The sequence below is a fragment of the Ixodes scapularis genome, unplaced genomic scaffold (assembly GCF_016920785.2).
Source record: "Ixodes scapularis isolate PalLabHiFi unplaced genomic scaffold, ASM1692078v2 PGA_scaffold6__148_contigs__length_123643588, whole genome shotgun sequence".
In the NCBI taxonomy this organism is placed as follows: Eukaryota; Metazoa; Arthropoda; class Arachnida; order Ixodida; family Ixodidae; genus Ixodes; species Ixodes scapularis.
Window position 1 is genome coordinate 121,379,831 of NW_024609881.1, and position 26,205 is coordinate 121,406,035.

The window sequence follows — 26,205 nt, forward strand, 5'->3', positions numbered from 1 at the left end:
CACTTCGACTGTTGTTGGGGGGTTGCGGACAAGGCTGCCGAAGGTGTTGTCTCTCACGTGAGGGGCATGGGATTCTTAGGTTCTTGTCTTCTGTAGCATCAAGGTCAGCGTGGGCGTGGGCGCTCGATCAAGCGCAAAACATCCTCCACGAGTGCGGTGGCGCTCTCATTGGGGCAGTGTCCTGGACAGAATCAAGAATGCGGCTCTCTCTCGTTGATGTTGGCTGACGAATGCGCACTTCAGCTCGATCTTGCAAACTTCCCATGACGTTAAGGAGGATCCATGGTTCCCAGACCAGCGCCTGGCAGTTTCTTCCACGAGAAGTATAGGTTCTGCAGGAGCTGGTTGTCTGTTCACCCAATGTGGCGGGCGACACTCATATTTTTCAACCAGTCCTTGACGTCTTTATACAGCTTGCGTGAAAAAGCGTCGGAGTGTGATGTGCGACGGGCATGCAGATAATGGTGGGAGGGGACGCGGTTTGCTGCTACAGGTTTGTCATTGTTGGCTTAGTCAGCTTCGGTTTTTCTGGCAGGAGACCGAATTCCGGTGTTTTTTTCTGGTAGCAGCAACTGGCTCGGATTTCAGGTGCTTCGTGGTGTATTTCCGAGGTTCCTCCTTGTGGTACTCGCTCGTCTTGCGGTTTTTCTGCCAGGCTCGGGTTAGGACTTTGCTTACGGCTCGCTGGGGGTATAAGACGCAGGATAGTCCGCCACCCGTGTCCCATTATCGGGCAACTCGACTGAGGAGCCGCCGGGTTCACACAGAGTGAAGGGCTATGGGTAAAGTACCCAGCACCTCCACCAGAACATACGATGACAGCCGAGCATGACCTGCAGTATTCCAGAATAGTGAATATTGATAGAAGATAGGACTGGAACAAGGATCCGTGACAGTATAACAAAACTCGCAGAAGAGAATCTATCCTGGCCACTGAAGAAGCTGCATTGCTTTAGTGGCACTCTGTCCGAATAAATCCTCTCCTTCGGGGTTTGGTGACTGCCGTGGACGAACTGAACTGAAATGGATGTGGGACCACTTTTCTGGTAATGAGCCACTGCAGACTGTTGCCACAAAGCGGCGTGAGCTGGGTACGTAACACGCTCGATGAAATGAAACGTTTGAGTTGACGAAACGTGCGACAGACCAGCGGGATCAATACCAACTGCAACACCTGTGCTCCGTGAAAGTGCACGTCTACGCCGGAACAATTTCGGAAGCAGCACAGCATCACCTAAAGCATGGCACAGGAACTACCAGCTTGAAGGCAGCTTTTCGGTGCGCCGCACACCTGTGCTCCGTGAAAGTGCACTTCTACGCCGGAACAATTTGTAAGCAGCACAGCATCATTCAGCTCGGCACGGGAACTACCAGCTTCAAGGCAGCCTTCCGGTGCGCCGCACAACCGAAGTGAGCCCTCGGTCATTTGACCGAAGCTGCACCGCGATTGCACACCGCCAAGCACGACTCACGCAATTTCCGTCGCTAAACTGTGTATCCAAATATATTGCACACGCTTCACTGCAAACCTCGAAGATTCCGATGGTCAACGAGAGCACAGAAACGTCGCCTTAAATTTTATCCTAGCGGTATCCGAATCAATCCGAGGTCCGAGCAACGTAGGTCAGATTGTCTCTTCCGTGGCAATATCCCGGTCGGTCACCAGCGAAATGCACACGGTCACCACCGAAATGCACACGGTCACCACCGAAATGCACACCGTTCCTCCGTATTTTCACGTTATACCTACGTCAAACACCACGCTGAACTCTGAACTCGCTTTCGACCGGCCTCATATGACGGCTTCCGCGTCTGAAATCAACTTGCCGAGACGAACGACAACCAACAAAGCATCCGACAAGCTCCGGCCCAGCTGGGGCCAGCCGCTGCATGGGCGCTGCCATCTTTCCCGTGACGTCACGTATTTGGTTTGGTCATGTGACGTGTGGTCAAATTTGCGTACAATGGCAGCCGCCTTATGGGGGTCACTTTCGAGTGCAGACCGGAACCCCGGTTTATCGCTCTAAGCGCTCTAAGCCCCTCTACCTCGTTGGCCGAGCCGCTCTGTCGGCCATGTTGTCGGCAAAACACGGGGTTCAAAGGATTGCGCTACTCTGCTTCGTAGGAGCTATATAGTGCTCTAGTTCAAGCCAGCTTCAAGCCAGTGCAATCCGATCCAGTGAGGTCGAAGTCCGGCGAAAACTGCGGCGAATCTTCTCGCATCAATTTCGCCACTATCAAGCGACCGAGGAGGCTGTGATGGCTGCCACGGAGCGACTGAACACGATAAAAAAACACTTGCAGGGCTCGGATCCCGGCGACTCCGGCGCTGGAGACGGATCCAATGCAACGGAGAACGGATCTTGCCCCGCCGCTTCGTTTTCGGCGCAAACTACCATCCCGAGGCGCAGGTATGTTCGTACGAAAGCGCTAGCTCCCGCCGGTGAAAGTGCCCTAGACGGGCGTGAACCATCTTCGCGCTTTCCTTTGCTATTTGTCGCAGTTACGCTCCGAACGGGAACTAAAGCACAGATTAATGCTTTATAAACTCTGATCACTGTCAGGTTTATCGTCGGCTCGCTTGATTTCTTTTCCCTTTTTCGTTTTCTCTGCAAACTACTTTGGATGTCTTTATCGGGCGAATTAAGTGGAATGGGAAAGGGGGTGCATGTTTGAGTGCATTTAATTGGAATGAATCCGTTGCGAACGGTTGTGGTATGTTACACGGTCAACTCGCCGTGAAAGTTCGCTTTTAAAAATTTGTGCGTTCTCTTCGCGAACGAAGAATCGAGCAAACGAAGCCCTTACTTGCGTTCGAAGAAAAGCATTCGTGGAAACATTTTTTTCTTCCACTAATGTTGCACGTTCTTTTTTTTAAATATTATTATTATTATATGCAGTAGATACGAATAAAAAAGTTTCTTTTTATGGTTTCCACCTGCGCGCGAGATTTTTTATTGCAAGTTCCTTGAATGTAAAATCTACAAACTGTCCCTTTGTAATCACGCGACGTACACGGTGTCGTTATTTTGCCGGAGTTGGCTTGGAAGATTCATTTGCATACACCTCGCGGCATTCAGAACATAATTAAAGACGACTCCCACGCACCTGAAGTTGGTATTCAAAGTGCTTATATACTACAATTAAAATATAAAAAAAAAAAAAGACATCTCAAGCTGCAGGCTGGGACATAACAGGAAGCAATTAAAGTACAATAGGCGTACCACAGATATTGTCGCCCGAACTAAAAAGAAACGCAACAGCAGCAGAAAAACAATCAAAGGTGTGCAGTCGCAGTTGGACGTCATTTGCCAGCTGTAGTAAGACATGTAGCACAGCCTGGATTTTTTTTTTTTTCTTTGTTAATGTTGGTTGGTGGTGAATTTTTTAGGGTCTGTGTGTATTGTGGTGACCAACAGCAAAATAAAAAGGAGAAACTTTTCAAGGAAAAGAAAATTTTGCAGCAGAAAATATGCCCGTCTCTTTCCACCTTTAGACGCCCAATGATCCGAGCCAATCTTGACGGAGGAGGTGCGTCACGGGACCTTGTAGTTCCCCGCGGCCCGCCTCGCACTAGAATGGAGTTTTAAGGCCGTGGCTGCAACTACGTCTATCTCGGTCGATAAGTGGCATAATTTTTCTGGCAGCATCGCACATTACGCATGTCGGGACACAGATGTGGAGGAACTACACTACGTCTGCCACACGTAGTAATTGCAGGCTGCGGCTCGAAACCATTGCTGCGGCCTCATTTTCGTTGCAAAATGATGCTTACGTTAGACGCGATGAAGGTCTAACGGCGCTTGAGAAAGAAGTCTACGGAAAGTCACACATGACACGACAAGGCCCGAGTGGCAGGCATTTGTGTGTGTGCCTTTCCTAAGTCTGGTTTTTAGCGCTGCAGGATTTTCATCATGCATAACATCTACTGGCCCATTTTTCCACTTTATGTTAATATTTCATGACAGCGTCAGTGTCTTGGAGCTGCCATAGGCTGTGCCTGGTCCTACCTCACTTGTTTGAAGATGGGAGCTTTTTGACAATAAAATAAAGGAGTCGTCCTATTTGTTTGATATTAAGAGTTATGCTCATGCAGCGACAAAAGGTTAAACTAAGGTTGATGTCTGGAAGGAGAGTTACACTGCCTTTTCTGTAACTCGTGGAGAGAGGTAGGGGAGATAGTGCAACTCCGTTTCCAGACACCATTCATAGTTTGCGCTTTCGCCACTATGTGTCGTCTTTATGTGATGAAGGTCCGTCATAGTGCACGGCGGCTTCGTGCAGCTTCCATATTTGTGTTGTGGCCATCTTGTCCCCAATGTGCGCATTTGAATGCATGTGCCATCTTTCTGTGCCTTAGAACAAACAAAAAAGTATTTTTTGCAGACATAAAATATTTTTTTAGCGATTAAAAAGTAAGTGAAAAAATGAAAGCTGTTTAAAATCCCCTGTAACACCGAATTAGAGCGCAGCTTTTGAGGAGGAGGAGGGGAAGGTACGGAGAGGAGGCTATGCCCCTCCTTCTATCCTGCTCGCTGCCCATTTAGGGGAAAATTTCCCCTGCTAAATTTAGCAGGAAAATTTTTCTGCTAAATTTAGCAGGAAAAATTTCTTACTAGATTTAGCAGGGAAAGTTTTCCGCCTGATTTAGCGGGGAAAATCCCCCGCTAAATTTAGCGGGGAAAATTTTCCGTTGAATTTAGCTTGGAAAGTTTTCCGTTGAATTTAGCATGGAAAGTTTTCCGATAAATTAAGCGGGGAAAATTTTCCGCTAGATTTAGCAGAGGAAATTTTCCGCTAAATTTAGCGGGGAAAATTTTCCGCTAAATTTAGCTGGGAAAGTTTTCCGCTAGTGGGGAAATATTTTCAGCTAGATATAGCGGGGAAAATTTTATGCTAGATTTAGCAGGGAAAATTTCCCACTAAATTTAGCGGGGAACATTTTCCGCTAAATTTAGCGGGGAAAATTTTCCACTAAATTTAGGGGAGAAATTGACCCATCATGCACCGCGTGATTACGCCGACGGCGCCGACGCTCAAGCCAGAAATGGGCGCCTAAGAGCTGCGCTCTAAAAAGAGTAGCTACAAGCTGGTGACACGCAGTCAAAACTTAAAGAGACACTGGCAGTATTTATGCTCGCCGAGGTTTTTATTTGAACATTACCTATAAGTGCCCAACTACCCAGAACATAATTTGCGGCTCAAAATTCACTCTTTTTCCACCCGAAAACAGCTGGTCGAGAATTGGCTAGTTTCAGTCACGCTCTCTCCCTTTTCCATTGTCATATGGCGTTCGAGCTATGTGTACCAAATATATTCAAAGTTGTGGGTCATCTAAGGCACATATTGAATATCAAAAATAGAAAAGAACATGAACCCCATTTTTGTGACCTCCAAAACGCTGCAAATACATAAAAAAAAAAAAAAAAAAAAGATGTTGCACAGATTACAGGAAGTACATATACACATCATTCCCAATATGACGACGTACCACAGACTGGACGACGCCATGGCGGTGCACGACGAACCAACGTTGCGACGGCCGTGGGGCCGCTACTTTGGAACTGTCGTTCGTGGTACTGGCCAATCAATCTTTCAGCTCAGAACATTGAGCGGAATGAGTATAAATGCAAAACAATCGCACAACAAACGGTACACGCAACTTAGTCGCCTTCAGCTTCACACGCCAGTGAAAGTATGCCAGGACTTCACTTAGGTGTCAGCAGCCGTCCTGGGGCACTGCCTTCTTGTTATTCTGTCTCGAATTTCACACAGTTTCTGCTAAACTGTTCACAAGAAAATAACAATGCGTATTAAGAAAAGAAAAAAAAAATTTTTTCAAGTTAGAAGGGAGCGTGGCGCTTTATGAACGGGCGTGCGAGGCGTGCGTGCAGGCAGCTTGCTCTTGTTGTGAGCAGCAAGCTTCCTCGCATGGCTGATGATGAGTCAACGAAAGTGGTTGGGATGGAACTCCTAGTGTACCACCAGCGTAGCGTCGAAGCTGGGGTTGTGCTGGGCAAGGGTCAAACACATCGGAGTAGGACGCACACCCTCGCAGCTCCCTACTCTCCAACGCGCGGTTTTGTCAGTTTCAAGAGGCGTCCAAGAGGCGCAGCATGCACAGACGTCCACGTGGTCTGCTTTTTGCATTTCATTTGAACCCAGTAGTACAAACCATCTCCATGGTGTGGTGCTGTATGTCACTCTGTTGTGTGCGTTTTCTCTCTCGCTTCCCTTGTCAGGCATTAATTATAATTAGGAAAGTTACCAGAGAAAGTATGAGATTCTTGGAAAAAGATACGAGGATGTCAGCTTGCGTCGATGTGCTGGTATGCTACCTTGTAGGGCAAAGCAGGAAAAGGGAGCGGTGCAATCTTCAAATTATGGTAAAACTTTTCGGTTTTAGGGCAGAAATAAACAGATAAACATTTTACCGGGAACAAAAATGTGCGGATGGTTCAAACCTGAAAACACCACCTGCTAGTAGTTGCGGTTATACGATACCAGGAGAGTAACAGTAGCCTTTCACCCCTTCGGTGGCATATCGCCTGGTTTTGTGCCTCTGCTGGAATGGTCATTTATGACTGAATATGGTAGCCGATGAAAGGCCTCACCTGATGTGCAGTAAGCATATGCCTTTCTGTTTGAAATTTGATTTTGCTCCTTCGTCGTTCGGTAAATGTGCTTTACCAAAAATCATTTTCTTACTAAAGCTTTGTTTTACAGTTGTTTCGTAGTCATACAACTGCTGCTGAGTAGTTGTTTAAAGGGGCCCTGCAATCATATATGAGGGTCTACCTTTTATGCGTTTTCCACGTCTCTTGGGGTTCGGGCAAGCCAGCAGGCACGGAAAGAGTAGCTAAACATCAGTGCGCCATATTTTAACCGGACGACACGGAAACCTCCTCCACCGACGAGGGCGACCTGCGGTACCGAAAGCGCGCAAAATGTGACGTCTTTGGTCCTGGGCTTACTACTGGTCAGAGCCACTAAAAAATTCTTTTTGGTCGAAATACGAAATATAAGTGGCGCGAACCGTTTCAATTATTTATAAAAGTAGTTTTTGTTCAGTATTTTAGATCAAAAAAGAAACAAATGCAGTTCATAAAGTACGGAAACAAGAAATGACCCGTCGACATACGCGCCGCCAAACGGTGGCAAAGGCGGCGCATACTAGAAAGGAGTAGTGGGATAAGGCACCGACACGGAGAAATCCCGGATGTATGCGGTGGCGCTGCAGTCGTATGGACAGGAGGATCCGACCGGCTCCAAGCGTTCCGAAGGCCTTCGGCGAGAGGCTTTGTCTTGTGGTTTGGCCGCTTCGCGGTATGGCAGCGCGAAGTGGCTCCCATTCTGAACTGATCTTTACCCCGTGTTTGCTGTTGTTTGTGGCCAATAAAGTGTCATGCCAAATTAGTGTTTAATCGCGCAGCAAACGTAATGAAAGCCGCTTTGGCTGCCCGCTGCATACAGCCTATCCAAATCATGCTTTAGTGGCGCCCTCTGGCGCCGTCGACACGGAGTGCGGCGGCCGTGAGCGCTCGATGAGCTCACTATTCCTCCTCTAGTTCACGGCCACTCAAGCCAGGACCTACGACGTCATGAAGGAGGTTATTTTTTGCTTGTTTTTGAAATTCTAAATTGCCTATAACTTTTAAAATAAAGCGAATTTCGCGAAAAGAAAAGTTTCACTAAGTTACTACGTTCAGTGCGCTCAGGTTCGGTGCAAATTAAAAAACAGTAAAAAGTCCTTGCAAGGCCCCTTTAAGGTATTCAACTCCTCCAAAATATATTATTCCAAGTGCCTCATATCGCAAAGTAAATTTTATTAGAAAAAAAATTTCAGCGTAATGTTTATGTTGCGAGACAGATTTAGCAAAACCGAAACAAATTTTGAGGTTGACATGTCGAAATAGAGGTTAGTTTCCGTTTGGCTCTGAACTCGAAATATGTCTTGTGGTGCAACTTTTGTGGCGGAAACATATTCTTTGGGGGAGTTGTTACTTTAGGAGTGGCGAGCTCTTAAACTAACATGTCTTACCTAGGCACTAAAAAAAAATATTTTGAGTGAGTGGTTACTTTAGCCAACATTCAGAAACATGTTTTCCACATTTTTGACGCAGGCAGGACCTCCTAAAGTGGAATGGCTGGGGCTACAAGGACTCTAAATTCGTGGTGGACGGAACGACGCACCACGTCTCGTTTACGGGCGACAGGTGAGCCTCATCCGAGATATTTCACTGAAGACATGTTGGCTGCCCTAGCCTGGGACACCTAGCGACGGGGAGAAACATTGAATTGCAGAAGTCTCACAGTAATGTGCCCAGATAATGTCCCTAGTTGTAGTGAGTCTACGGACGTGCATACCTTGCAGCATGCTTCCTTCGACAATTATGTAAAGCCATCAAGATGGCATACACTTGTTTTGTGCGACGTAAGGCTGCCTGCAAAATGTCGATGAGAAGATCCTCAGCTGTTTATCTACCTGAGGATCTTCTCATTGTGGGTAGAAGCTCCAAATCTTCCTTTTGTTACGACCAGATCTCACACAGTTTTGCGACGGTTTTAGGTGTTCACTCTTCACAGCAGTAGCGGAGCGAATTTTAGTGAGAGGGTGGGCGAAGGTCATATCGGTATTCCTTATCGTTAGCGGTCCTCGTCCCTCCTCGTCTGGATTGAAAGTGCCGAGTCATTGCTGACCTCACGACACTTGCCACCAGGTACAAGATCGGGAACAAAACGCTTCCTCACTTCAAGAGCTGGGTGGAGTCCGCACTGGGAGTTGACCTGAGCGTTTTGCTGCCGGCCAAGGTACGTCACGACGTCGTTCCTTCGTGTCTCGCACGTCGTCATCTTCCGGAAACGCTGAACGCCCTCTAAATCCTTCCTGCTAACCCGTTGCTTTGTTGCATGTCTTCATCGTTGTTTTGATCGTTGTACGATTCTCACGTTCCCTGTGTCTGCGTGTTGCCCGTCCCATTTCTGTCTGCTGCAACCGTCTCGTGCCGAGACATTTCAATCTTGGCAGAGCGCAGTGCAGGCACGGCTTTTGCCCAAAACGTGCCTCTAGAGAATCTCGGCAGTCGTGTGCGAGCCCGTTGCACTGTCCCGTCTCGAGCCCTCTCTTTTTGTTCTGCCGTTGCCTGCCTTTGCCTGCCCACTGCACGCCTCCTTCCTTGCACGACCCCAGGAGCCCGTACAGAGCACGAAGGCCTCCCTGCAAGACGGCTCCGTCGTCGTAAACCCCCCCAACCTGTGCACGAGGGTAAGAGTGGGTTACCCTCCCCACCCTCTTCTATCCTTTGTGTTGTAGCCTCTCGTCTGTCTCTTGGCTTGCACTTCTTCCGCTGTCGCTCTTTTGCCGTTCGTCCACTGTGTCTGCGTAACAATGGTGCCTCAAACGTGTCTCCAACTTTTTGGGCTGCAGTAAATATGCCAGTTAGAGACACGTTTCAGGCATCATTGCATAAAGCGATACGCCGAAGCCTGTCCGGTTCGGGTGTAGAACTGACTTAGAGCCGCTCTGTATCGCGGAGAAACGCCAACTCGCTGAGATTACTGCGTTTAAGGCCGAGCAGACCCGCCACCGCCAAATACTGGAGCACTCGCTGAACTCTGTTCCCACAGCAACCTCCGTCGGACCAAGACCTGCCGTCCCCAGTCGTCAACGAGGCATTTGTCGATGGGGTGCGTCGTCAGGGCATTGTGTATTCCAGCGACGGCCAGGACAGGCTTTTTCGGGCCCACGGTACGTTGCCTACGCCGGCTCCCCTGTCATTGTGAACCTTGATAGTATTTGTTTATTGATTGACCGATTGCTTGAGGGGTCGGGATTTCATGGTATTAATGAAGGCAAATCATTGATTGATTGATTGATTGATTGAGGTTTTATGGGAGAGAAGTAATAAGGCAATTCATTGGTTGTTTGATGGGACAGAAGTAATGAAGGCAATTTATTGGTTTATTTACCAATAGGTTGATTGATTGGTTTGTTTTATGGGACACAGCAGTAATGAAGGCAATTTATTGGTCGATTAGTTGGGGTCTTACGGGACACAACAGTAACAACTTCAATTTATTGGTTTACTGATCGATTAGTTTTAAGGGCCACGGCAGTATAATGAAGGCAATAAATAATGTTCCAGATGCCAAATCAATGCGGAAGAGAAGTCTGAGTCAGTTTTCAGAAACCGAAAACAAAGGCTGTAGGCCTTTGAGGGCAACAGATGCAGTGTAGCACACTTGACACCTTGCAACAGGCTACCATGTATAAGTGAGCTGTGTATTACGTTAAACACTGACTGCGCCCTCCAGGAGCCACAGAAGTGAAGGGTACTCGAGGGTTGTGCAGCAGTATCGCGAGACAGTAGTATGGGACGAGGGTCCTCTTAATTGTTTAAAAGTTTTTTGTGGAGATATTGTTTGACGACACTATGGCCTGCCTGTGCTGTGCGTTGCAGGCCACACCATGCGGGAGATCTTCACCCTCAGGGAGGGTTGCTTCCCCCGCATTCCCGACTTGGTGGTTTGGCCCAGTGAGTCACTTTCTTTCTTTCTTTCTTTCTTTACATAAAGAGTGAAGTCTTTAGTTACTTTGCAAGGTCTTGGGATGCGAATGTCGTCAAGGTAGCACTGCCGTAACTTTCGGAGCATAAGGCATTGGGTTGCATTGCACTCGAGACCTTTTGCCGTGCTCGGATTTCTGCTGCGTCACTCTTGTTTCCTGGAATTGTGTTTTTGTCTTTTTCAGCGTGTCATGAGGATGTCGTTTTCCTGGTCTCCATGGCGAGCCAGCACAATGTCGTTTTGATCCCCTTCGGAGGTGGGTTTTGGAATCCCGCATATCTTCCTTCGTTGTCTACTAGCTGTAGTGTAACATTTAATTTCCTATTGTAGGCCAAATCCAATTAGTTTGACTCGGTATGACTTCAAAATATCGCCAAATTGCCGCAGTATTGCCATCAATTAAAAAAAATTTGGTAATGCAAGAAATTGCCTACATTACTTTGGTACATGAAGGCTCGAAGCAACGTCAATTTAGCGCAATATGACCTTAAATAAAACAAGTATATTCCGCGGTGCAGCCTTGAGTAAAATTAGTCTTCTGCAGCGTGTCCTTAAATCAGATTAGTTTATTACAGTGACAAATTCTTCTATCCAGAGTGCCTTCAAAGTTTTTTTTAGAAATTGAATGTGTTTTTTTTGTTTGTTTTCCACAAGGTGGCACCAGCGTCTCCGGAGGTCTTGAGTGTCCCAGCAATGAAGCGAGGATGATCGTTTCCCTGGACACCTCGCAAATGGTGGGTTCGTTGGCCTCATGGTATTACTCTGGGTTCATTGATCTCATAATATTGTAAGTTCATTGACCTTGTGGCACCCCTTTTCTTGGTTTTGACGCAAATTCTGATCTTCTGTTTGCTCACGCAGAACCGAATTCTCTGGGTGGACAAGATGAATCTGACAGCAAACATTGAGGCCGGCATCATCGGGCAAGACCTGGAGCGGAAGGTGAGCCTTTTTTCTTTCCTTTGGTTGGAGCTGCGTTTGCGAGTACGCAAGCACAAATATTTCTATTTATGAACAAGCTTTTTAAGAAACAAGTATCTGATAAGGATCAAATTTACATTAATAAATCAATACTGCTCTTAATATGCAATTTCATGTTAATAAACACATGCGCATGAAAAAAACAAATCTGTTCAAAAAACAAATCCGAGAGACAAATGTGTGTTAAGAAACAGACACGTGTTAATCATTTTCATGTTTATAAACATCTTAAACAAATTTGCTTTAATGAGCAAATCTGTTAAAAAGCAAATTTCCGTTAATAAACATTTTATGAGCAAATGTGCATTAATAGATAATTTTGCATTGAAAAACAAATATGTGTTAGGCAATTTTATGTTAATAAACAAATTTGTGTTCATAAACAAGTGCGTGTAAATGAACAAATGTGCATTAATAAATGTACGCGTTGATGAGCAATTTTTGGTGTATGGACACATTTGCATTTATGAGCAAATGTGCGTTAATAGACAATTTTCCATTGATAAACAAATATGTGTTAGGAAATTTTATGTTAATAAACAAATTAGTGTTCATAAACAAGTGCGTGTAGATGAACAAATGTGCATTAATAAATGTGTGCATTGATAAGCAATTTCTGGTTAATGGACACATTTGTATTTATGAACAAATGTGCATTAATAGATAACTTCGCATTGATAAACAAATATGTGTTAGGCAATTATATGTTAATAACCAAATTAGTGTTCATAAACAAGTGCGTGTAAATGAACAAATGCACATTAATAAATGCATGCATTGATAAGCTATTTTTGGTTAATGAACACATTTGTATTTATGAACGAATGTGCATTAAGGGGGGACACTGGCTAGAAGTCAAACTTTTGAACTACTCAAGTGATTGGAATGAAATTTGCAGGGCAGGTTTAGCTTCAGATGTAGGTGTACTGTGCAAACTTTCAGCTCTCTAGGACAAATTTACATACCTGCATAAGATGATGTGTCACTTTTCATTAAGAAATCTATGATATGCAAATGAAGCTATTAAGCATCCTTTTGACTGCTTGAATATAAAGTGGGGAATATGGGACTTTGGGCTATCTAGTTTTAATAACTTAAATGTAAATATTTCAGGAAGAGTTATTACCTCAAACTATGAGATGCATATCTGTCCTCTGTCAATTTTTGAAAACTTGGTTTTTTATCACTGAGGACTTCAACCTATAACAAAATAAAGTAGATAGCCCGATTCCTGAGTAAATTTCAGTTCAGAAACATCTTGATTGTGGTATCAGAATACTTTCACCTTCGAACAAAAGATTCCTTCGTATGAAATTTGCAGCAAAAAGTGGAACTGAGAAAAATGCATTCAAACATTGAACTCCTTTACTTTGTTACTGCCTCACAATGTGTTGAAAATATTTGATATCAATGTAACTATTTGGCATATGGTTATCAAATTTGGTGTAAGGGTGTATAATTAGTTTCTAAAACTGAAAACCACAAAATTAAAAAATGCATTTTTTCAAAAAAATTTAAAATTTAGGCCCATGTCCCCCCTTAATAATAATGCTTGTCTCGCGCTGTGTTTTGTTTATGTCTTGAATTTGAATTTTCTTAGCTGCCCCGTGCTTAGGTAGTACGAATGAATGGGTATCTTGCAGCTGGCAGAGCACGGTCTGTGCACGGGACATGAGCCGGACTCGTACGAGTTCAGCTCGCTGGGGGGCTGGGTGGCCACCCGAGCATCGGGCATGAAGAAGAGCGTGTACGGCAACATCGAGGACCTGGTCGTGCACGTGCGCCTGGTCACGCCCAGCGGAGTGCTGGAGCGCAGCTGCCAGGTGCCCCGCCTGTCCGGCGGGCCCGATGTCCACCACTTTGTGCTCGGCTCCGAGGGTGGGTTGCACCGCGGGCTCTCGTACACGCGCCCAACGTTGCTACGGGGCCCAATCGAAAGAATGAGGTGCAGTTCTACGGCGATAGCTGTTATGGAGTCTCCCCACCACTGGAAATGACGTCCATTGTTGATGTTGTATTTGGCAACTGAACCTGGGTTCGCCCCGAGTAAAGCAGAGGCATTACCACTGAGCTACGCAGCGTTAACAACCCTCTCTAAACTTAGGATTTTTATAGTACCCGATGCTCACTGTGCGCCCTCTCTGGAAAAAGAAATGGGTGATAACAAAATGCCATTGTAGCATTGTCAAGGCCAAGAGCTCATGCTAGGAGATGCGCTTTCACGCCCGTGAATGCAATGCCGATGCCCAAGGACTTTGCCGTGATTTGTTGCAGCTATTGCTGTGGCTGTACTGTGGGTTAATGCGGGACTGCTCTATTTTTTCGGTTCGCAAAGATAAACTGTACTGCATTGCAGAAAGCTGGAACGCCATGAGAACGTGACGCTGGCGGTGGTGACAAAATGTGAAAGCATGAGAACATGACGTTACCTGAATAATGAGATTGAACAGACAACAAAATTTCCCTGGGACCCAAGGTCCACCAAGCCTCATATTCATTGAGACAAAAAATTATATTCTGGGTGCCCGTAGCATTAATTGCAGTGGCAAACACGAGCACCACTTTCGAAATGGGCATTGCAGGAGCTTGCCATTTTGAGAAGTGTGCATACCGTAAAACTTCTTTATAGATGCATTTCGGAAAAATCTTGGCTAAATTTTATTGGAATTTTTATTGGTAATAAAGAGTACCTTGAATGCCTGTAATATGTTGTGAGCAAAGTTCAACTTTGCTTCACTTTATCTGTCTTTACTATGGAAAAGCTCTACGTTTCTTTCTGTTTCCTGGGCAGAAATGTTCTTTAGCTGCATCAGGAGCTTATTACGGTTTCCCTGCAAAATTCTGGTCATGGTCGATTCGGCTTCCCAGGGTTTAAAGATGGTTGCTAGCAGTTTCAGCCCAGTGACACTAAAAAAATCTAATGTGTTGTCTGCTTTTTTTTCTTCTCTTTTTCTGCTGCTCCTTTTTTGACTCTTTCTTCCAGATTCGTCAATGTCGGCGCTTAGGATTTTTCTCATTTTTTTTTCGCACCTTCACTTACCCGCCAGTGTGTAGGTGTTGACTATTTGAGCATTTAATGTGGATTTCATACTTACTTAGTTATTGTTCTTAGTTTCACTGCTGTGGTAATATATATATATATATATAAGTCAAAGATGCATACTGTCGGAGTTACAAATTCAAAGTTTATTACGACGTTTCGAGCGGGGACTGCCCTTCACACTCGAAACGTCGTAATAAACTTCGAATTAGTAACTCCGACAGTACGCATCTTTGACTTGTTAACTTTTCCCGGTCCATTGTTTTTATATTTACCTTACTTTACATATATATATATATATATATTGTTAGGCTGATGCTGTCGGCAGCATAAACGACAGGACAGGCGATGAGAGAGAGCAGATAGAATGATTTATGGAGGCCGGGTCGGCCCGTGGAGCCTGGCGCGAGATGGTCGTGGGTGCCACTGTCCCATCGTCGTCTTCACCTTCCCAACAATATATAAATCTATTTTTGTGTGTGTATTGTGTCTTGTTTGAATTGCACAAAGTGATTTGTACCACTGCCGATATGGGTTAACGCGTCATCAAGCTTTGTGTTGAAGCTTTTTTCCTGCTGCTCCACCATTTTTTTAAAAATGGAAACAAGCGTCATTGTTATTATGATTAGATAGAGCGGCACTGCGACTGACCCGTCCCAATGTCGGCAGGTACGCTGGGGGTGGTGACGCAGGTGACCATCAGGGTGCGCCCGCTGCCCGAGTGCCAGCGGTACGGGTCCATCGTCTTCCCAACGTTCGAGCCCGGCGTTGCCTGTCTCCGAGAGGTTACCAGGCAGGTGAGGACGAACAAGAGGAGCGGGCTGTGTACCGCAGAGCAGTCTGTACACTGTACGCGAGCCAAAAGCACAACGTTGCGGGTTTCGTCGTCTTATTGCCCCCGTGAAGTGCCAAAAAAGTGGAGTCCAAATGGGTTTTTATTTTCAGACGAGTTGTTAATTCACAAAATATTTATTTAGGCAGGGGTCTCAAAGTTATCAAACAAAAATGTTGTAGGGGCCCCTTGGTAACAAGTGGTTAGTTAGCGATCAAAATTTAGACTTCACTCGGTTAAAGAAGAAAGAAACAGAAAAAAAAAGCTAGGGAAAAAGAAAGTTGCTGCTTACGTATGTGTATCGGCTGTCGCTGGCTATTTTGATGAAACATACTGATGAGTGCACCTGGATCTATTGTTCTTTTATTCTATGAATTCCATTCCACATGTCATCTAGCCTTTACATACGGTCCAATTTGTTTTTATTGAACATTCTGAAGCAATTCGAGACTGAGGAGTACGAAAGTTGACACCAAGAGAAGAACGTCTCAAACCCAGCTAAAATTTTATCGTGGGTTTTCACCTTGTTTGACCCTTACATAAAGGGTTCTGTCCGCAATAAAATTTTAGCTGCATTTTAGACGTTCTCCTCTTGGTGTCAATTTCTGTATGCCTCATTCTCGTGTTGCTTCAAAATGTTCCCTATACACCTGCTCACTTGTGCTCGTACGTTCTGTTTGTGTTTGTTTAGTGATACCCATCACTAGCAAAAAACGCCTTCTCATCGGTGCATCCTAAAACAAACAAAAAAGAAACACTTATCAAATGCTCTAACATCATACAGACAAGAATAATAAACAAAGAAAAAAAAACATCCTACTTGAGCTTTGACATCATGCTAAGTTAATAAAATAGCTTACGGTGAAAAGGAAGTACTATAGGTGTCTCCTCTTTCAAACTTAAGAAACACGCGGTGCGGCTTATTATCCTTGCACTTCTTACTTTAGTGTTGGGTGTCCTTATAGATCGGCCATCTGATTGGCTGGTCTATAAGGACTCTCACCATCCTGTTCAGCTGTCGGTGGCCCTGCCCCTGAGCGTCGTTTTAGGTTATCTTTGTGCGGTAAAGAGACGTCCATAGGCATGGCTCCTCCCTCCCTGCAGCCATCTGGAAACCGAGATCCGGCTGTCCCGCAGTGCTGCTTTGACCCAGCGCTGTTGGGAATGAACGTCTTCCTTTCTTTCTTTCACTTCCAGCAAATCAGGCCAGCCTCGATTCGTCTCATGGACAACACCCAGTTCATCTTTGGTAAGCTCTTTATGTATTTACATATATTCACGCAATGCTATGTATTTCGTCGGACACGAATATACACTAACACGGGCTTAGTTGCATGGTCTATTGTTGTTGATTTCCATGTGTAAAAGTTGCGAGTGTAGAAAAAAAACAAAAAATTACTCGCGTTCTCTCTGCCATCTCGTATCCGTCCTTTCTTTGGCACTCGTCCTGTCCTCCTTTACCGTAGCTTTTTTTTCTGAATTTGGTAGGCTTTTTCCAGGGAAAGTCATCTCCATGCATGCCAGTAGTTCTCATATCACTAGCTTTGATTCACCATATTAATATCCAACACAAACAAGTTATACTCTAGTTACGGTTTACTTCGCTTTGACCATATTTTCAATCTATCTGCCTTTACTAAGAGGGGTTCCACATCACCTTAGCTACAATCAATCCATGTCCTCGTCGTAAGCCCGCGGACAGTACGAGCGCAAACACCCGATCCAGATTTTTTGTGCGTCTGTGCGGTCCCCACATGCCCTCTCATCTCTCAATTTGTCAAATGGTCCGAAGTACGGGACCCCAATTTTGCCTTCCATTCCTAGTTTGGATCGCGGATCTCAGAAACTGGCAGGTTCGCCAAAGAAGCGCAAAGGACGGTTTCAGTGCATATCGTCTGCTGTGGTACCCGTCTAGAAAATTGTGTTATGTGTATGTTTATACAGCCAGAAGTTTGTCTGCTTCAACAGGCGACTTTTCTCCCAGCTGTAGATGAGCAATTTCGCCAGTGCAGTACAACCGCTAGCCTGGGGTCTTTAACGCGCACCACGCAGTAGCGATACACGACCGTACGCCGGTACGATGCTCTTCCAGGTCGAAACGGGCAGGGTGGAGATTGAACCCAGGATCCCTGGGTTCCGCAGTGCGATCCCTGCATCGGTTGTGATGTCCCCAACTTCGTCTAATCTGTGAATGGATGGATGAATGCAGGCCAAGCCCTGAAGCCCGAGGCGAATTCTCTGCTGGCGCCGCTCTGGGACGGCTTCAAGAGGTTCTATGTGACACGTGTCAAGGGATTCGAGGTGGACAAGATGTGCGTGGCCACACTGCTCTTCGAGGGCAGCAAACAGGTGAGGCAACTCTGGGTGCCATTCCCTCTCCCTCCTCCTCTCGCCTTTCGTAAACAGTTTTAAGAAGGCCTTCTTCCAGAATGCTTTTTGTGTGTTTGCTCGGAACGGGTGCACGGTACATTTGTTTGCAAAAAGAGTGCAGTGTCATGAGCCGCCCCCTTGAGACGTAAATCCCAAATCCAAACTGAGCATCTTGAGACAATGAGATGTCATTGCTGTTTTGAGACCATAACGTACCTAGTGTGTACCTTACGGTTCACGGGCTGGGCATCACTATCACTACAAGGACCGTGGCTAGCCGCGGGCCGGGTTTTGAAGGCTCCTGTTCTAGAACATTGTTGTAAAATCTTGTAATGTATCGCTTGTTCCCGTGTAGAATGCTCTAGACTCTGTAGTCTGTGTAGAAGCTGAGACTGGCAACATCAAGTCAGTTGCTCTTTCATTGCCGTTGCACAATGTACGGTTCCTTGTGGTTTAAGTTTGTAGGCACAGGCTCACCTCATTAAATGTCTACTTTCAGTTCCACATTCATCTGCTACTTGTATTTGTGACAATATTGTGCATTTCACACTCTTGTTTTCTGTCTTGAGACACCGAATTCTGAAATAATCTCAAGAGACTGAAAAGCTGAATGTGCTGTTGAGAAGTAAAACTCTCGGCCATCTTAGAGACCAAACTCCGAGCCTCCTTCTGTCACTCAAGTCACAGGATTCTCACCAAGTTCTAAGACCGAGTCTCATGGGTGCCTTGTAGATCAAGTGTACATCTCTAGAAAAAACCAGGGGTACACACTTTTCGTGTTGCCTTTCTCATGTGACGCATTGAAGGGTAGCGTGCAGTTTAGAAGCAATCTAATTTAGACCTAAAGTGTTATGAAATTGTTTCCTTCGCAGATTCAAATACGTAGTAGTTTTGAATAATATGATAATTGATATTCGCTTCAAAGTGAACTGCAATATTTATATTTTTCTAAGTGCTGATCGCAACAAGTTATCCCTGTTGAGTGCACTTCTTACCGAGTGCTGGTGCACGGCAGGGAAGCAACACCCTGCGGAGCTTGCTTCTGTGGTGTGCCGGTGCATGGTAAGAACCGCGATCAACACTCTGAAAAGTACAAATATTGCAGCCGCACACTGCTGATGTATGTAAAAAGAAGCAAACTTGATGAACGTTGATATCCACATTGCAGTAAAATTTCCAGTAATAAACTGGCATGCATGAGCATATGTTAAGCAGACATGCCCCGACAACCTGCGTTAATCATACGTGATTGAGGAAAGGATGTTTGCATACAGCAAGAATATTTATAAATCCCCTTGATTAGGTATAGCTGCACATCTCCATAGGCTTGGCATAAGCCTGGCAACAACGTTCGGAAGTTCAGCTGGGTTTTTGTTTAAGCACGTTGCAGTAGTGAAAGGCTTTGGGAAACTATATTCGAAATTTGGTTTGAACATATTAAACTAAAACCACTATTCGCTTCAAATTCAAAATCCACTATTTGCACATGGCTACTTTGCAGGAAGTGGACATGCAGGAAAAGCGGGTCTACGAGATTGCAGCAAAGTTTGGGTGAGTGATAGAAATATAAATTGCTAGTTTACATGCAGAGATTGGGCCCTCAACAACATTTTTGTTTCGACACCAAACTGGCTGCAAGAATTCCTATTAAAAGTTGCTCTAGTCTTCGAGAGGTAAACTTGTAATACGAAGGCAGTCGAAGCATTGGCCAAATATTGCGACTGTGTCGTTCGGTCACAGACACACTTCCAGGGCCTGTCCTGCCTTCAGTTCCTTCCTATATTTCTGGAACACTGCAAAGGAGATATGCCTGGGTGTACCCAGGCATACTTGCAGTTAATTTGTAATTAACCAGGCTGTGCCATCTCCTTACTGAGAAGGATACATCAGGACGAGATACATTGTTCTCAATGCAACGGCTGTGGAGAACACTGCCAATCTCCCACGAATGAGCCGGCATTTCTGGCACTGGAAATGGAAGAAATGATGCGTAGGTGTCACCTTGACAGTAATACATTTCATTAAACAAATCAGTTAATGGTTGAGTTTCGTCATATCCTTACCAGGGAAACAACGGAACAATAAGTTACCTTATTCTCTAAGCAACGGTATTCGGCGAGTGCTTTTTCTTATTCTATTTTTCTTTTCGCAATGCAGCGGTCTGGCAGCCGGGGAAGAGAATGGTCTGCGTGGCTACATGCTGACTTTTGTGATCGCTTACATCAGGGTGAGTGTGCAGAGCGATCACCCACGTTATTTTGGGCATTAGGTAAATTGTCGTCCGAAGTCCCTTTCGGCTGAAATAGCCCCCGTCTCTTCCTGACAGGACCTTGGCCTGGACTTTAGCGTCGTGGCTGAATCCTTCGAAACTTCGGTTCCCTGGGACCGGTGAGAACTAGTTCATCCCTCCTAGTGATTCGCTCTTTCTCGGATCAGTTGAATCGTGGTCGCACCAGTGAGCAAACATCTCTCAAACACTTCAGGTTCCCAACTAGATGGTGGGTTTCGCGGTACTTGCGAGATTGAATCTGCGTAGTGTTTTCGGAAAATGGTTGCTTATGCCATTCTTCCGGGTAATTCACTCTTATCGTGAAAGAATGATGCATAAAAATTTAGAAAATATGTCGACCTGAAGTGTGCCAGGACTATTGACTTGATGACGGCACAAAGTTTGTTGCTGGGAACAAAAAAGGCCGAATAATTGCGAGGCGCCACGTTTCACAACGTTCGCAGTCATTGTGCGACCGGGATTTCAAGTGTGATGCTTGGGATACAGGACTGTGGGTGCCACGAGTGCCAACTCGCTGGTTTCGGAACTACAAGATCACAAACCTCAGACCTTATGAGAATGCTTTATGAGAATGTCTCGAATTTCATGACTACAGCTTCTCGGAGCTTCCAGGAGTTTGGGGAGCAGTAACTCATAAATGTCATAGCTTTAGCATGAAGTGCTTTGCCATTTCATTACCATGGGATAGTGTAACTTGTGATTCTCATATATTTGGAATCCAGCAGCTTACAAGTTTCCTGGGTAGTAAAGTAAATAATGAAACTTGTGTATTCCTGAATTCTAAAATTTTGAGTAATTTACGAGCCTGTTGCCTTTAATAATAGAGAAACCTACTACTAGTATTTTTCAAGTTGAGGATCCAAGAATTCACAAGGCTTGGCAAGTCTAGAGATGGATGAATTGTAAACTTTATTACTTCATGGTATGAACAGTGGCTTAAGGCTGGGGTAAGATGTTCCCTAAGTCTCATAAATGTAAGTTGGGCCGACTCAAAAGTCTCGTAGTTCCAACATGGAATCATTTGCAACTAATCAATTATAATTTAACTTGTTTCATAGTTTTTAGATAGACAAGTCTCATGAAGTAATGGCACTAGTTGAGCTTGTCCTATAATTGCTGACAAGTCTCATAAATTTAGTTTAATCCTTGTAATTCCACTATGATTAGCTTGTGAGTCTCGTATTTCTGAGTCTCATGATTTGGGTTTATTTTTTGGGGGAGGTGGAATGCAAGGCTCAAACCTTAGGGTAGGTGATATATCAAGCTTTGTAACTTGTGCCACATTAGCCAATACGCATTGTCAATCCATGCAGGGTGGCTGACCTCTCAACTCCATATTGCAGGGAGGTTGACCACTCGTAACTTTCACAACTCCATCCATAACTTTGCAGGTTGTTTGACCTCTTGTTACTTCCATTGTTTTACAGTGTACCTCATAACTTCCATTACTCTATACTGCAGGTTGGTCAGCCTCTCACAACTTCGTATTACAAGGTGGTTGACCTCTCATAACTTGACTTTGCAGGGTGGTTGATCTCGTAACTTTCATTGTCTTGCAGGGTAAACCTCGTAACTTTCGTAACTCTGTCTTCCAAGGTGGTTGACCTCTCTCGTAACTTTGACGATTCCCATCTGCAGGGTGGTGGACCTGTGCCGCAACGTGAAGGACGTGATCGTGCGCGAGTGCCACTCGCACGGGGTGTCCCTCCCCCCACTGGCGTCGTGCCGGGTGACCCAGACGTATGACGCGGGGGCCTGCGTGTACTTCTACTTCGCCTTCAACTACACGGGCGTCCAGGACCCTGTGCACGTCTACGAGGAGATCGAGGTCTGTGCAACTCTACGTCCATGCTCGACGCAAAAAGGAAAAATTGGCGTCTGTATTTCGGTGCCTCAAATGCATCTCCAATCAGCTTGTTTAGCGCTCCATTCCGACCATGCGTCGAAAGTGGTCGCGAAGCGGCAGCAAATGATGTCGCAGAAGGCGGCGCATCATGCTGTATTTCTTTTTATGCTTTTTAAGGTGTGCTCAAACGCGCCAATCAGAGATGCGTTGCAGGCACTGTAGCTGTATTTCAAGTCATCCATCGCACAAACGTCACATGCGAAGTTAAGAAGCGACAGGCTTTCGTCACGTAACGTAGCGTGTCACACGATGCCACGTGGCAGCCCAGGGGTGGAACGGCTGCGCCATTTGCGCCATTTTGCGCCAGACGCATGTGTCTGCGCCATCCTGCGCCATGTTGCAGAAACTGCGCCACAGCCAATACCTCGCGCCATTATGCGCCAAATCGCAAAACGTGCGCCAAAAACTTTTTATTTTGCTTTGGTTTCGGTTTTATTTACTCGATGGGCAACAATGAGCGCGTTTAGCTTGGATCGGCCTTGCAATCCTTTGTTTTGTTTATTCTCCCTGTGTATCCCGAGTCGGAAGCGCGCGAAAAAACTCGGATTCTATAGCGCTACACCACCTGCGACTGAATTGTTATTCTTCAACCACAAGCGGTTACGCAAGTCGGCTGAGGTGAGGTCGAGTCGTTAAGCGTCAGATTGCCTGAGGCTCTGCAGCCTAGGTTCCGGACGTCAGCCAGTTGAAAGCACATCAGCAAACGATTCCCTTTAGTACGTCATCGTTAGAAGTCGGAACCGCATTCTCGCAAGATAAATCATGATTTGATATAACTGAAACGTGGTCCGATCCGAAACCTTGCCGGCTAGCAGCTCTTACGCGAGTGGTAGATCTACTCGGCGTGCATTAACCTTGCTCCTGCTTATCGCTTCAAATACGATAACTTCGTTAATCGTAGTCTGCTGCTTCGATATCGAGTTGCACTATAGGATAAACTCGAAATATGTTGCCCTGTTCCTCCGTGCAACTGCACGCCCGTTGCTTACGCACGTCACGTGGTTCGCACATATAATTACTATGTCGAGCACGTGTGGGTTGTGCGATAAGCAGTGCTGTTTTGCGTTTTGAGCAGCTGAAAGCCATTCAGAAAATATCAAGGACGCTATCCTCAGAAACATAGGGTACTTGCTTTTTGATTCTCATTAAGGCTCACAAAGTTTTCGCATCTGTTACACTGTTCCCCCATCTACCCGGGTCCCTAACCACTCATGTTCATCTTTGCTGCTAAGCACGATTGAAATTGCTCCCGTGCTTGTCTAAGACACAAGCTGAAGTGTAATGCAAACTGATCTGAGCTGCTCCTAGCCTGCTCCAGAACGTAGTTTTAGCTGCTCCCAACCTGCTCCAAAACAGCTGTTTCAGCTGCTCCCGTGGCTGCTCCCAACTACATTGCATGAGTTCCACCCCTGCAGCCTCGTGCACGCCGTAACGTCACGTGGCGTGGTCGCGTTACGCTAAGACTCGACAACTAACGTTCCAGATCCAGCGTTGCCGACACCGCAATGTTGCACGACACCACTTCTTCGGGTCGCGTGGCGATGTCAGGTGATCCGACGTGTCATGCTCGTCACGGACGAGCAGGAGGTCAGAGTTAACTTCGATTAGAATGCAACTCTGCATTAAAAGGCTGTTTGCGAACGGACCACGTCGTCAGTGACCTATGTCTGCTCTGTTTTACGAGTTCGAAGCAAATTCAGGAAGTGTTTTTGGTTGGGAAAACATTAATGTGCCTAACTTACGCACACTTTTTTTTTTCTTTTTTTAGGCAGCCGCAAGAGAGGAGATTTTGGCGTGCGGAGGTAGCATTTCCCACCATCATGGAGGTAACATTTATTTGAATGTCTTGCTCCGGTCACAGCAATGGTTGCGGTTTTCAAATGCAGGGAGAGGGAAAGAGAGTGTGTACATGAACTAGACGTACCAAAGATGGCATGGCTTTAGATTTCAACGACGAGTGTTATGTTACACCCGAAAGATGTTGCCCCATGTTTGGCCATTCTGCGTATTTGTCCTTTAGGTAATAAAGTAGCGGTCAGTTTGGTATATTTGTTGCTCCCTTACGCAACGCACCAGTTTTGTACAGATTGCGCTAGTTCGTAGCATTCTGTTTGAACCGCGAGTGCAGAAATAAAAAAATGAGTGGTTCAGCTGCCTCCGTGCAATCCGCGAATAAATGTTGTTTGCTAAATTAGCGGACGATATTCACCCGTTGGCGCACTTGCCATCGGGCGACGCTCGACAAGCAACAGTTGAAGGGGTTCGAGCAGTTTGTTGTCTTCCGCTGTTTGGTCTTGGTCATGACTTGGCATCAGGCTTTCTTCTTCTTCATTAAAGGCGAGCTCTGTCGGTTCTTCAGGCCAACCAAACTAAACACGTTTTGGAATACCCTCTTTTTGACATGCGATTTATTATCCCTAAATTCGAAATGGCCATCGAGAAAATGGCAAATGAGGGCGATGCCAACACCAACGTTCAAATTTTCCCGCACACACCCGTGTCGCATGTTGTGTAATTTGCGAATCGAGCAGGCAGTCTAAAAACACGGTAATGTACCAAGCTTTTCTTTTTTTTCTGCATAAGCTTAATCAGAATTTATTTTACGTCATCACGCTTTTCGTCAACTGTCAAAACGAGCTATATTTGCTCGCCCCATATCACATCCAACGTCATATTTTTAGTGTTGCCAGTTAGAGCCCCTCTCCGACCAAATTTGAAACTTCAACAACTTTGCGAAACGAAATATTTGCGACTCAGAATTTGGGTTACTAGCTGTTCAGATGTCCGTATTAATGCGGTTAACCAAATTTGAGGCAAATCGGTGACTAGCGAAATTTCGCCAAACGTGCAAGACGCTTTGAAAATGAAATTCAACCACTTTGCCGTTCTTCGTACGGTCTGCAATGGTCTTTGTCCTTCCAGTGGGGAAGATCCGCAAGCGCTGGCTGGAGCAGACCATCTCGAGCACCGGAGTGCAGATGCTGCGTGCGGTGAAGCAGAGCGTGGATCCGCAGAACATCTTTGCCAATGGGAACCTCATGCTGTAGCGGGCGCCCGCAAGACAACGACTCGCCAAACCACGCGGTCCAACAAAAACTGTCCTTTCTCGCGAGGGCCAAAGTGAACAATAACGCTCGACGCCCCCTCGTGTCGCCGGGGGCACGGGAGGCCGCGTAAACGGCGCCCGCATTCGTAATAATTGCGTCCCACTAGAGCGACAAACGGAAACAACCGACGCCTACGGGCCGCAAACACACCGAGGTATCTTTGGCAGGCTTGCAATCGGTCGCAACCAACGACGGCATGATCCTTCTATGACGTCATCAGGCGGAAATCGAGGGAACACTTCTCTGGACGCGGTAAACAAACCGGTCCAAGACCCGTTCTAGGCACCATATCGCAAGCTACCTTCGTGTGCAAGCTGCGCTTGCTCGAGGCTGGTCGGTTATGTCGCTCTAGTGGGACTTGGGCATAACCAACATTCGCACCAAACGTTCGTTCCCACGTCATATTCTTGGCCGTCTGTAGGTTCGACGATGAGCCCAAAGTTGCATTCGTACGAACGAGCACTGGCCGTTTTCTTTCACCTTTTTCTTTTAATGTAACTGGTTGTTTTTTTTACATTTCCCCAAACTGTGCCACATTTTTTGGATGTGAATAGAACACTGACATTCCCACTCTATTCCAGTTTTGTCTGCTTTTCTTGTCTCTTCATAGCGAGAATATTGAATTTACTCCGTGTTAAATTTCCTTTGATATCTCAGCAGCCAGTCGATGACTAAGCGTCGGGGTGGAGAATAAAAATTAAGACGATTTAAATTGCACCGGTTTTACTAAGATGATCAAACCTTTCCCGCTCAAATAATTTCCAAAGTGCTCTTTATTTTCTGCTTGTCTTCCACTTGACGCTTTCTGCGCTCGCATATTTTGTATTCAAATTGAAAGATCCTCGAGCAAAAAAGATTTAAAGCATGTTGGTTGCAACTTGAACACCATACTTGGTTTCAGCTTAAGTAAAGACTCAGTCAATGCCACAAGCATGAGATCTGGGCCTCCAGCATCCCTGCCAAGAACGAATGCATGTGCACTGCAAGCACCGTGCTCACTAAAAGTAATATCTGCTTTTTTTTCTAGTATGGCCGGTTTACATCAATAAATAGTTGTTAATTAAACTGTACTTAAAAGGCAACTCCGGTTGAAAATGAAACCAAAATAAATTA

General features: G+C 45.6%; 1 protein-coding gene across 1 annotated transcript; it reads left to right on the top strand.

The window, feature by feature from the left end:
- Window positions 1-2,150: 2,150 nt before the first annotated feature.
- On the top strand, window positions 2,151-25,667 carry LOC8023161 (alkyldihydroxyacetonephosphate synthase, peroxisomal). The gene is made up of 18 exons (XM_002399309.4): window positions 2,151-2,411; window positions 8,124-8,216; window positions 8,721-8,811; window positions 9,628-9,748; window positions 10,461-10,535; window positions 10,751-10,822; window positions 11,221-11,300; window positions 11,428-11,508; window positions 13,191-13,425; window positions 15,257-15,384; window positions 16,617-16,668; window positions 17,629-17,768; window positions 19,291-19,340; window positions 19,947-20,016; window positions 20,116-20,177; window positions 21,718-21,907; window positions 23,754-23,811; window positions 24,908-25,667. The coding sequence occupies exons 1-18, from the start codon at window positions 2,260-2,262 to the stop codon at window positions 25,030-25,032; spliced, it is 1,875 nt and encodes a 624-aa protein (XP_002399350.3). The 5' UTR covers window positions 2,151-2,259; the 3' UTR covers window positions 25,033-25,667.
- The last annotated feature ends 538 nt before the right edge of the window (window positions 25,668-26,205 follow it).

Coding starts and splice junctions, on each gene's coding strand:
- LOC8023161 (XM_002399309.4), top strand. CDS start 2,260: ATGGCTGCCACGGAGCGACTGAACACGATAAAAAAACACTTGCAGGGC. Junction 8,812..9,627: donor GCGTTTTGCTGCCGGCCAAG/GTACGTCACGAC, acceptor CTGTTCCCACAG/CAACCTCCGTCGGACCAAGA. Junction 15,385..16,616: donor TCCGAGAGGTTACCAGGCAG/GTGAGGACGAAC, acceptor TTTCACTTCCAG/CAAATCAGGCCAGCCTCGAT.